Source organism: Stenella coeruleoalba (genome assembly GCF_951394435.1).
Source record: "Stenella coeruleoalba genome assembly, chromosome: 7".
NCBI classification, from domain to species: domain Eukaryota; kingdom Metazoa; phylum Chordata; class Mammalia; order Artiodactyla; family Delphinidae; genus Stenella; species Stenella coeruleoalba.
This window is the reverse complement of record NC_137153.1, coordinates 54,911,940-54,923,984: the sequence shown is the minus strand read 5'-3', so window position 1 is coordinate 54,923,984 and position 12,045 is coordinate 54,911,940. Positions and strand designations below refer to the sequence as shown.

Here is a 12,045-nt window from a genome sequence, read left to right as displayed (position 1 = left end):
AGATGTTTATCACTGTTAACCTAAACATTTACCATATTTTAATCTTTAAAAATTTCATTTCTGAAGAAGAAAAAATTTACTTTTGTGAGGTTCCCCCTCCCTTTGGGGGATTTTGTTGTCAATATAAGGACTGTGAAATTCTTATGCATTAGTAATATATCAGAGAAAACTTAAAAGTAGAGGGCCAGGAATCATTCTTTATTAAAATAAACTTATAGGATTTGGATGGGAGTCTTTTAAGAAATTAAAATGTTTGATTGTTTATTATTATGATCATTTGAATACCATTTAATAGGTTTAGAAAATCAAACAAAAAAACTAGCACATCGTTTTAGCACCAATACTTAATGTCTGTTAACAATTATATGTATATCTTTTCTGTCTTTTTGTACATAAATTTGCATTTACTATACTTAAAACAAATATTAGTTCATCTTGCGCATATTCTTTGTGACATGTGTTTGCCTTTAATGGTCTGAACATTTTTCCATGCCAATATATATTTTTGTGCCATTCATTTTAAATAACCACATTGCATGCATTTATTGTGATTTGTTAAACTAGTCTCCTGTGGATTTATTTATAGTTCTTTGCTATCTCTACCTTTGTGTGTATGCACAGTTATTTTCTTTGGCTGTATTCATAAAAGAATTTCTGGGGCAAAGGGAATATAAAATAAGTGTTTTCCAAAAATATAGAATTAATATATAATCTCACCAGGACTCCATAAGAATGAAAAATGTATACCTGAGATTGAGTGGTTTAATTAAGTACTATTTTGATTGCATGTTAATTATAGAACTCTTTTTTAATTTGGCTTTGATCATTATGCATTGGAATGCAGATATTGACAAATAAGTAAATCAAATAGGAAAGGCAGTATATTTCAGAAGAAGATTGGCCAAAGGAAATAACTAGGCAATTTCTGAGAAGAAATCCCAATAGTTGATAATATGAAAGTATGTTAAGTTTTTCTAGTATTTAAAGAAATGCAAACCAAATGAGTAGTAGAAGCATTTTTAATCTATCAGCTTGAGAATAGGCTATCCTTCTAGTTAGAGTGTATGTAAGTATAACCTCTCTGGAAGTAATTTGATGGTGATTATAATAATTTTTATTTTCTTGATAAATATTTACCATAGAAAACTCTGTTATTGGGCATTATTCTAAGAAATTAAGTAAAAGTATTCACAAAGATAAATGTACAAAGATACTTAATTGCAAAAATTGAGAAATAACCTAAAAATGTCCAACAGTAAAGAATTGGTTAAATTATGGCACATCTCTAATATAAAAATATTCGGGATTTTTTCCTTGTAAATGTGAATGCAAGGTACTTTTATAAAGAAAAACAAAATTACAAAGTATACTAAAAGTTATCTTTTAATATAAATTATCATTGAACACATGGGTCCTGTTGAAAGGGTTACTAATTCTTCTGTCAAGATGTCAGGGTTTTCTGTGTTCTAGGGATTGATTGAAAATAATAGGATGCAGAGGAGCCAAAGTTTCCATGTAGATAGTCTATGTATCTTATAATTGCATCATCTTATATTTTTGAAAAAAAAATTTCTATACAAGGATTTTGGAAAATAATATTGGGTACTTTTGAGGTTTAGTAATATTCACCTAAATTCTGGCATAATATTAAGAGTTAATGTACTTTAAATCAGCAGTTCTATTTTTGCTTTTTATTTTAGTTACAAATACTTTCCAAGACTGGACCTTAAGCTTTTTGACAGACCACAGGAGTTGAAACTTTGTTTTAGTAGACACCCTACTGGGAGTAGCATTACAAACAGTCCAGCTCTCATGGCTAAGAGAACTAAACAGGTCAGATATCCTTTATCTAATTTAAAATGTAAACTATGTATATGTGATATGCAGCTCATAGTTTAGACTTGTCACCCACAGCAATCATTTGAAGACCCACTATGGTTGTTAATGAATTAAAATCGATTTCTTGCAACCCTACTTATAATATTGAGGCTGAAGTTTTTGAATGCTTATGTTTATGTTCTAAGAGAACCTTGGGAACTAAATACACTTAAAAAAAACTTTATTGAAACATAATTCATATACCATACAATTCACTTGTTTAAGTATACTCACTGGCTTTTAGTATCTTCACAGGGTTGTGCAGCCACCATCACAATCAATTGTGAACATTTTCATCACCCTAAAAAGAAAGCCTGTACCCTTTAGCTGTTAACCCCCCAGTTCCTCCATCTTCCACAGCCCCAGGCAATCACTAATCTATTTTCTGTGTCTATAGTTTTGCCTGTTCTGCGCATTTCATAAAAATGGAATTGTACATATGTGGCATTTTGTGACTGGCTTCTTTCACTTAGCCTAATGTTTTTAAGGTTCATCTGTGTTGTAGAATGTATCAGTATTTCATGTATTTTTATTGCTGAATGATATTCCATTGGTAGAATATTTTATTTATCCATTTATGTACATGTGGGTGGTTCCTACTTTTCGGCTGTTATGCATAGTACTGCTGTAGACATTTGTGTACAAGTGTTTGTGTGGTTATATGTTTTCATTTCTTTGGGTTATATGCCTAAAGTAGAATTGCTGTGTCATATAGTAACTCTGTGTTTAACCTTCTGAGAACTTATCAGACTGTTTTCCAAAGTGGGTACACCATTTAAAATTCCCACCAGCAGTCGGAATTTTACCACATCCTTGTTAATTCTTGTTATCTTCTGTCTTTTTGATTATAGCCATCCTAACGTATATGAAGTGGTATCTCATTGTGATTTTGATTTTTCCTCATGGTTAATGTAAATATATTTTCTACTGAATATTACATTCTAAGGGGAGTTAACTTAGGACAGCCTAGACATCTTGTTTTAATACTATATCTGATGTAGGTATAAAGAGTTAAACTATGGTTAGGTGTGAGTTAAAATTGAACATCCTTTATACATATACTGATACTTTGGGGGTCTACAAAACATGGGAAATTTCAGAATGAAATTCTTAGTTCAGGTTTTACCAATTCATGTACAGTCCCTCAAATCCTAGGGGTAACCTGAGGTGATCCTCAATCCCATATAGTACACAATTCTCTCAGTGTTGTCTGAGGGGAATTTTTTTTTTTAACCATTATCAGCTTAATAAAGGCAAGTTTTTTTAATATGACAATTTTGCTACTACATCTTTAAATCTCATTTTCACCAGAATTTTTTTTCCAGGCAAGTCTCTTGGAAATAGAGCTCATAACAATATGTTTATTTAGGACACATCAGCAGAGGGATCTTTAGTGCAAAGCAGACAGTGGCAGTCTGACATGTGTGGAGGGCTCTATAGTTTCTGGGAATATGTAGAGTTTGATAACGCTCAGCAGGTGACTTTGATACCTTTTTCTCTCTTCCACCTAAATCAGAATGAAAATCAGAACTAGAAAACATGCCATAAAACTCTTAGGTAGGAAGGTCTGTGATCTTTCTCAGACTATGTTGCCTGCAAAGGAATAGGTCTTTTTAACGAATCAGTCAGTGAAGGAATTAACACAGAAGGTAGAGTGGAAATCTTGGTGGGGAATAGCCTAGGGCATCTTAAACTTTTTATCAGGGGGAAGAGTGAGAAGACTCTGACTTTTCAAGAATGATTCTATAGAACTCTAAGCTATAAATGAAATCCCTTTCATTCATCAAACATATGAGTGCCTTCTGTGTGAGGGGCACTTAGTTACCCATTGTATTATAATAATATGAATGATCTCTGCTTTTAAGGAGTTTCTAGTCTATTAGGAGACACCTGCTTGCCAAATAGTTAAAATACAGTATAAAGTGCTTCTATAGAAAGAACCATGGGGCACTAAGTAGGAAGCCATTCACAAAAGCAAAACTATGAAATGCTTGATTTTAGAGTCAAATTTTACATTAAATTCCTCTCTTCCTTTTACTTCTCACTTTTCCTGTCATACTAATGAATTTTAGTGAATGTCATGATGTTTTATTTATTCTCTTTCTAGGAGATAAAAACAGCTCAAAAGTTGGCGAAGAGATGTTATACAAATCCACCACAATGGGCCAAGTGTCTCTTCAGTCACTGTTACAGTTTATGGTTTATTTGTCTCCCAGCCTATGTTAGAGTTTCTCATCCTAAGGTCAGAGCACTTCAGCAGGCATATGATGTACTTATTAAGATGAGGAAAACAGATGTGGATCCTCTAGATGAGGCAAGTATAACAAATTGAGTTATTGTTACTAAGATAAATTTTATTTGTATTTTTAAGAAAATTTAGGTCTCAGTTGCTTTCCAGTATCCTCGAATATTTTCATTAAGTAGGAAAGGTAAAATTGTTATCCTGTTTCATAGAGCTAATACTTATTATTTTAAAATACATTTATTTTAAAATTATTCCTTTAAAATGCAGCAGAGGGCTTCCCTGGTGGTGCAGTGGTTGAGAGTCCGCCTGCCGATGCAGAAGACACGGGTTCGTGCCCCGGTCTGGGAAGATCCCACGTGCCGCGGAGCAGCTGGGCCCGTGAGCTATGGCCACTGGGTCTGCACGTCCAGAGCCTGTGCTCCGCAATGGGAGAGGCCACAACAATGAGAGGCCCGTGTACCGCAAAAAAAAAAAAAAAAAAATGCAGCAGAGACTGACTTCCTTAGACCAGACTGTTTGCCCTTGATAAATAGAAAAAAATATTGACTTAATTTTATTCTCAAGATAACTTTATTAGGAAGCAAATAGGCCTTTAGTAAGTGGCTCTCCACTTAGGACCTGTGTGCTAGGTGAGTTACATAACCTATCTGTGTTTCAGATTATGTGTCTGAAAATGGAGGTCTGAGTTTCTCAACCTTGGCACTGTTGACATTTTGGCCCACATCATTTTTTATTGTGGGGTCCTGTCCTGTACGTGGTAGGATGTTTAGCAGCATCCCTGGCCTCTGTGCACTAGGTGCCAGTAGCTCCGTGCAATCAACAATGTCTGCAGACATTGCCACATGTCACCAGGGGGATAAAATTGCCCCACTGAGGTATATAATATTTAGTTCCTATCCTCAAATGGTTAATTTGACAGTTAAATCAGTTAATGTACATAGTGTGCCTAGACGAGTACCTGGCTGATGGTAAGCGCTCAGTGTACAGTGTGCTACATCTCTTAAGCCTCAGAACCATCCGCAGAGATAGGTAGTGGTATTATCCAACTAACGGTTAAAGAAACTGAGTTACTTATTTAGCTCTTCTCGTTGCTGTTTTTCCCTTTAAAAGTTACTTTTGGTGTTAAAATAACTAAAATGATTATTTAGAACCGGATTAGAATTTAAAATGAAGTTGGAATAAAAATTCAGAGTAATGGGTGTTTGGGGAGAAGGAGAGAGCACCAGGTTAGAAGAGAAATGCGATTGAGGAGGGGCACATTATAGGCTTCAGCAATAACTGTAATTTTCTCCTCTTATAAAATAAAAAAGATCTGAAACTGATAAAGCATGTACGTTATTAAGATTTGATAATGCTTGTGAGCACACTAAAACTCATTTTTCTCTAAGTATTATCTGTATGTTTTAAAAAAACTTTTCAAATGAAAAGATAAAGTTATGAAACAAGTAAAATATCCATTCTCACATTTGATTACATTTTCTCTCATCTGATGTTAATAAAACTATTTGGAGGGCTTCCCTGGTGGCGCAGTGGTTGGGAGTCCGCCTGCCGATGCGGGGGACGCGGGTTCGTGCCCCGGTCTGGGGGGATCCCACATGCCGCGGAGCAGCTTGGGCCCGTGGGCCATGGCCACTGGGCCTGTGCGTCTGGAGCCTGTGCTCCGCAACGGGAGAGACCGCAGCAGTGAGAGGCCCGCGTACTGCAAAAAAAACTATTTGGAAATTAAAAGTGCTTGATCAGAATTAGTGTTTTGTACCTCATACATTTTAATGTTTTAAAAAACTTATTCTGATAGAGATATATCTAAGATAATATATCTAAGATAATATATCTAAGATATATTTTAAGATGTGCTTTAACTTTGTGCAAGCACAGAATATTTTTAATGTGCTTTAAAGTATGCTCTATGAGAGAGCTAGTATTAATTTTGTTACTGCACTCTAAACTCAAAGCACAATACTTGCTTAAGTTTCCTTGATAAGTTCATAAGACAAATTGCCTGAAAAATAGTCTCCTCTATAGATATTAAGGTTCTAAGGTAGTCTTTGTTACAAGTAATTACATTCTCCTGTTTTCTAACATGAGCAATTATGACTAGTAAGCTAAAAAAGTCTTTTAGACTTTTTTCCCAATAAACACTCTGATAGGAGGCTTAAAAATTTGGAGGTTAATTTGTTGTATTCCTACTTCTAACAAGTTATATCGACAGATTTGTAGTCACCTGAAGTAATTACATCTCTACAACTGGAAGAAAGAAATGTTTCTTCATTTTAAAACTTAAGGATGCATATTTGCTTGGCATATTTGATGCATTTTATTTGTTTATTGATTACACATAGAATAGCACATTAAAATTTTCACAGTATTTTTATGTACATTATTTCCTTTGGTATTCCCAGCAACTCTATATTTTACAAAGAAAGAAATTTGAAACTTAGATGAAATGACACACACATAAGGCCACCTAGCAAGGAAGTGGTTTTGATTTTTAGGTTCATACTCCATTAGAACCCACTGTCTCATTCATATGCTTAATGTTTTGACAGCTTTGTGTTCTACATGTTATGCTTGCAGAAGTTGTAATAACGTAGATTTTTAAATACAACTAGTAGAGACCCAGAAATAGCATATGCCATGTAGGCTAAATTAAAGTTACAATGCATAATGTGTTTTGCTTTTAATACTATTTATTAAATTTTTAATGGAAATGAAATGTTTGTGTCAAGCTTATCTCACCTTGTCTCATCAGTCTATTCATATAGATATTGTTGTACATTGCTGAGTAACAAACCACCCCAGAACTTAGTGGCTTAAAATAACCATTTTATTAAATCTTACTATTTTATTTGCTGAAAATCCAGGAAGAATTTATGGTAATTTTTCTGCTCCACATTGTATTACTTAGAATCACTTGGTTGTAATCAGTTGCTAGCTGGTCTGGTCTAGAAGGTCCAAGACAGCTTAACTCACATGCAGCCAGGTACCTTGGCAAGGTTATCTGGAAGGCTGGGCTCAGGTGGACCCCTCTTCCTCCATGTAGTCTCAGACCTCTCCATGTGGTACTTGGGCTTTTCTCATAATAGCTTAGCACTCCAAGAGCATTTGTTTCAAGAGGAAGTGGAAAGTGACCTTTCTTAAGGCTTAGGCCAGGAAACTGGTACAGTTGTCACTTCAGGCAAATTCTACTGGTCATGCAATCTCAGAGGCTTTCCCCCTCAATTAAGGGGAAGGGACATAGACTTCTCATGGGAGGAGCAGCAAAGAGTTTGTGGCCATCTTTTATCTAACATAGATATCCAAAAGGTATCATGTTGTAGGCAACAAAATACTGCAATTAAAAAATTATATCCCTGGCATTATTACTGTTTCTTTAGTTTGATGCCTGGCTCTTATACCGGTAAGCCTGGAAGTTTGGAGGAATAGTTTGTAGACTTCAGAATAAATTAATTGTCGAGAATGGTTTTGGAAAATTTTAGATTAATCCCAGTTTGACATAGAAAGTGATTTACTTCTTCATGACTCGTAGAATCTTAGAATTGAATAGGACCTCAAGATATTTTAGTAAAACTTCAACCTAAACCTGAGATGTTGAAAGTCTGTAATATATGGGACCTTGCCTATGCTTGAGTTGGCTTTGTTAGAAAGTTTGTGTTTTATGCTGAGTTCAGTTCCACCTCCCTGTGGCTTTTTTGGGACTGCAGAAGCTGTTTACTGCTTCTTTCAAGTGACAACTCTTCAGATATTTGAAGAACTCTTGTGCCACATTCTTCTTAATCGCATCATACATCTTACCTAGTTCTCCCATTTGTTCCTAATTTATGTAGTTTCCTAACACTTCTTTAACCTAGTCATTTATGAAGTTACTCTAACAGTTTCTGAACTCCTCTGCTCCTAAATTAAACTTTCCATTTCTAGCTTTAGAGTGCTCATCATCCTCTGCCTCTTCACATCTCTTTCCCTACTTCATCTCTTGAATAAAATACGCTTTCTCAAATCTATTTACTTTCCCCTTTAGTAGAGAGTGCAGCTTGGCTTTATGGTACTCACAGTTCTTAAACAGCTCTGTTATAAACAGAGGACATTTTACAAGTCCCAAGAAGAGTATCTTTTTTATGTATCTTTTCTTATTCTCAGATTAAGCTCTAGTAGTCTTTGGCTGCCTTGTTCACTGCTTTTGTAAACTGGCTCACCTCTTTGCCAGGGATCCATGAGATTCCTGTTTCATTCTTCATGGTTTCTACTGTTGTCTTCCAAATGTGATATTCTAACTTTTAGGAGTTCCCCATTGAGTCGTCCTCTTCTGATCAAATTTAGCCCTCTTCAGTAAACACATATTCTCAGAAAAGCCTTTGCTAATAATATTACAGTGTTTTTAACTTTCTTCTCATACTTTTTTTAAGACACGGGTTCATAGAATTATTTTTGTTATGTAGGCATTCTGGAGATGCTGCTTTTAATTCCTTTGGCATAAAATACAGAACATGATTTGGGAGAGAGCTATTTTAATCATGCTTGATTTTAAAAATGAATTCCTTCTCATATTATAGAAAATAATAGTTGTTTTCTTTGTGTAAACTTAGTTACTGAAACAAACGGCACACGTGCCCATAGGTCTTATGTGGAAAAGTTAATAATGGTGGTACTTCCATTGATGAATACTTTTAAAAAATAGTTTACCGAGACTCTCAAACCAGAACAAAGGAGAAAATAGTAATAACTATTGCTTAATAACTTTGAAAAGAAGAATTGAGTAAAGTCATTTAAAAATCTCTACAAGTCACAGACTAATATGCTAACTATTAATGCTTTGATTTTATTTTTTGTTAGGTGTGCTATCGAGTAGTAATGCAGCTTTGTGGACTTTGGGGTCATCCTGTCTTAGCAGTGAGAGTTTTATTTGAAATGAAAACTGCTAAAATAAAGCCAAATGCTATTACTTACGGCTATTATAATAAGGTGAGTAGGATTGACATTAGGCAATATATGCTGCTTATTAAGATTGATAAATTTATTATGCCTTTTATTTAAGAAACTTTTTTTAGACGTTTTGGGGTAGAATTCTTTTTGTATATATTATATGTGTATGTATTTTTTCAAAATTCAAATATTCCTAATAAAGATTATTTTAACCTTTATTTTACCTTTAGGTAGTTTTGGAGAGCCCGTGGCCTAGCAGTACCCGCAGTGGTATCTTCTTATGGATGAAGGTACGGAATGTGGTACGTGGCTTGGCACAATTTAGGCAGCCACTTAAAAATACCGTGCAAAAGTCACAGGTCTCCTCAATATCAGGTAATAAATGTGGTTGGAAAGATACTTTCTTGCTGAACCATAAGCTTTATAGACATATGAATTTTTACTTATATGAGGCAGAAAACGTAAATGAAATTCTAGTTTTGATATTTTCATATACTACTAAAGATAGAGGTTGCCTAGTCCAGAATTATTATCTTCTCTCACAAATTTAGACAGTATTCTGCAACTTTAAATGAACTGTGAGTCACTCATGTTTAGTTTCAGAGATTACCAGTGCATGAGTTATTGAACTGCTGTTGTCCTTATCTTTAGCTCCTCAAAATGCCACAGGTGGAAGTGATGGGGACACGGTGAGCCACGGTAGTGTGGATAGTTCTAACGATGCTAACAGTGGGGAGCACACAGTCTTCGTCAGAGATTTAATCAGTCTTGATTCCACTGATAATCACTCTAGCACAGGTACTAAAATCTGGATTTTACTAACCCTTCACTTACTCTCATGTTAAGTCTTCCATTTTTTAAAAAAACTTTTACCTTCCTCTCTCAAGTTTGTGCAATATGAATACCTAAAAAATACCATATATAAATAAGGGGAGAAAGTACACCTCTGATTGCAGATCACTTCTCTTATTTCCTATAGTATAAAATAAACTTGGGAGTGCTGTGCAAAAGGCTCTTACATGGTACTTCTTTGTGTTCGTTCATCATTAATTTGTGAAAGTATATGATACAATTGTTAGGAATTGTGAGCTGAGGAACTTGACTGTTAGTGACACAATTGCAAATCTTCTTTTCATTAAGTGGATAATATTTATTAAAGATTTGAGATTATGAATATTAAAGAGGGAAGAAAATAAGTCACACACCACGAGAAAAACGTATTCTTTGCATAGTCATTACTTTAAATGACACTTTTTAAAATCTGAGAAACTACTGAAGCTGCTTTTACATACAAAGCTATGGGCGTAATCTCTGTCCTCTGAAGTTAGAAATAAGCTTAATTAAAGTAGCACGTTGAGCAGATATATGTGTGTTGCACATCCTTCTCGTGTTTTTCTTTTTTGTTGTTATTGTTAATATCTCAAGCTTTTCTTTAAAAAGAATTCTGAGTCTAATTCCTGTGCTTCATCTGATGAACTTGTCTCAATGACTGAAGTTTCCTTTTCTCTGCTCTTTGTTGCTCTGCTTTTTGCTCTGTGCTGTTTCTTGGTGCTGCATTTGTCCTTGGCTGTCATGGTGTGGGGTGCAGACAGACTTGTGTGACGTGAAGCTATGGATACACGTGTGCATTAATTCTACCCTTGAATGTTAACCACTTCAGGTAATTTCCCATTTATTAGGTTAAATTTTGCTGACATGCAAGGGTGGGGGAGAGGCCTTTTGTTATATTTTAAGTACTGTTGCAAGTGGAAAGCAATTTTAGTTTTCTTGGCTTTTTCTCCTTCAGATACGTGTAATCATATACATACTACTGAAAATACCCAACTAACGCTTTATGATCAATTTGCAAAGCATATTTATCTTAATTGAAAATATGCTATGCCTTGCTACAATTCTTATTTTGAGGGTGGTTTGTAGCATCATTGAGTCAAATAGTTTTATGAGCGTTAAAGATTTCAGTATTCCAGCTGTTAAGGTGGTTTTTGCTTGCTAAAACTGAACTGCTGATTCTTGTGCTAAAAACTATCCCCATAATTACAGAAGCATGTATAAATTGGTGAAAGTCAACATAAAGCTGTAAGTCGCAATCCTGTTTGTAAATTAAATTTCTTTCAACATGTGGGAATTTTCATGAGACTTTCATTTGAAAACCACCTTATTTTATTTCCTCCTGTATTTTTTTCCTAGTGCTTATAGAATAAATGGATTTCATTTATGGAAAATCAAGAAAATAATTTGTGGTATGAAACCATTTCACTAATAATAATAATAATAGATAAACACTCTCCTTATCTCTCTGGATTTTTAAACTTGTCTCCTTTAAAGGCAAAAAAAAGATTTACTAGTAATTCTGGGAAACTGCATAAAGATTCCATATTCCCCAGTTGGGGAAGAAACTTCAGATCCCTTTTTCATATATTTCTTTTAAGCTACATTTCAAATGACTGAAGCTCTGATACTGAATTTACAGTGATTATGTGTCTCTGTAGAGTTTCTGGTGATATCATCTGATATTTTTGAAGACTTCCAGCCCAGATGCTTAAGTTACTCTTTTCATTAAGGATTATCTCACAGAATCTTTCCACTTAGTACCTGATACTGAGTCACTTAGCTTGTTGAGGGCATATCTGGGTTTAATCAGTTTACTCAGTTCCCAGTCTAGTGTCCATTTCATGGCACCGTAATGCTTTACCAGACTTTCTGAGGGGGGCCAATAAAAAAAAAAAAAATGACTGAAAGAAGTCATTCTAAATAGCAGTATTTTTTTTAATTAAAAATTTTTTTAATCAAAGTACAGATTTACAGTATTGTGTTAATTTCAGGTGTACAGTTATATACACATACACACATACACACATATATATTCTTTTTCAGATTCTTTTCCCTTATAGGTTATTACAAAATATTGAGTATAGTTCCCTGTGCTATATAGCAGGTCCTTGTTGGTTATCTAAATAGCAGGTTTTTTTAAAGCTTAATTCTTTTGTTATATGGCGAACCCAAAG

General features: G+C 34.5%; 1 protein-coding gene across 2 annotated transcripts in view; it reads left to right on the top strand.

Moving 5' to 3' along the window:
* DENND4C (DENN domain containing 4C) overlaps positions 1 to 12,045 on the top strand; it is a 128,530-nt gene that overhangs the window by 76,998 nt on the left and 39,487 nt on the right. Inside the window, exons 16-20 of one of the 2 annotated variants that reach the window (XM_079926086.1) lie at positions 1,701 to 1,833; positions 3,986 to 4,192; positions 8,951 to 9,079; positions 9,271 to 9,415; positions 9,692 to 9,838. In XM_079926086.1, coding sequence (XP_079782212.1) covers positions 1,701 to 1,833; positions 3,986 to 4,192; positions 8,951 to 9,079; positions 9,271 to 9,415; positions 9,692 to 9,838 — 761 coding nt within the window. The remainder of the gene's footprint in view (positions 1 to 1,700; positions 1,834 to 3,985; positions 4,193 to 8,950; positions 9,080 to 9,270; positions 9,416 to 9,691; positions 9,839 to 12,045) is intronic. The other variant, XM_079926087.1, reaches the window with a different exon arrangement.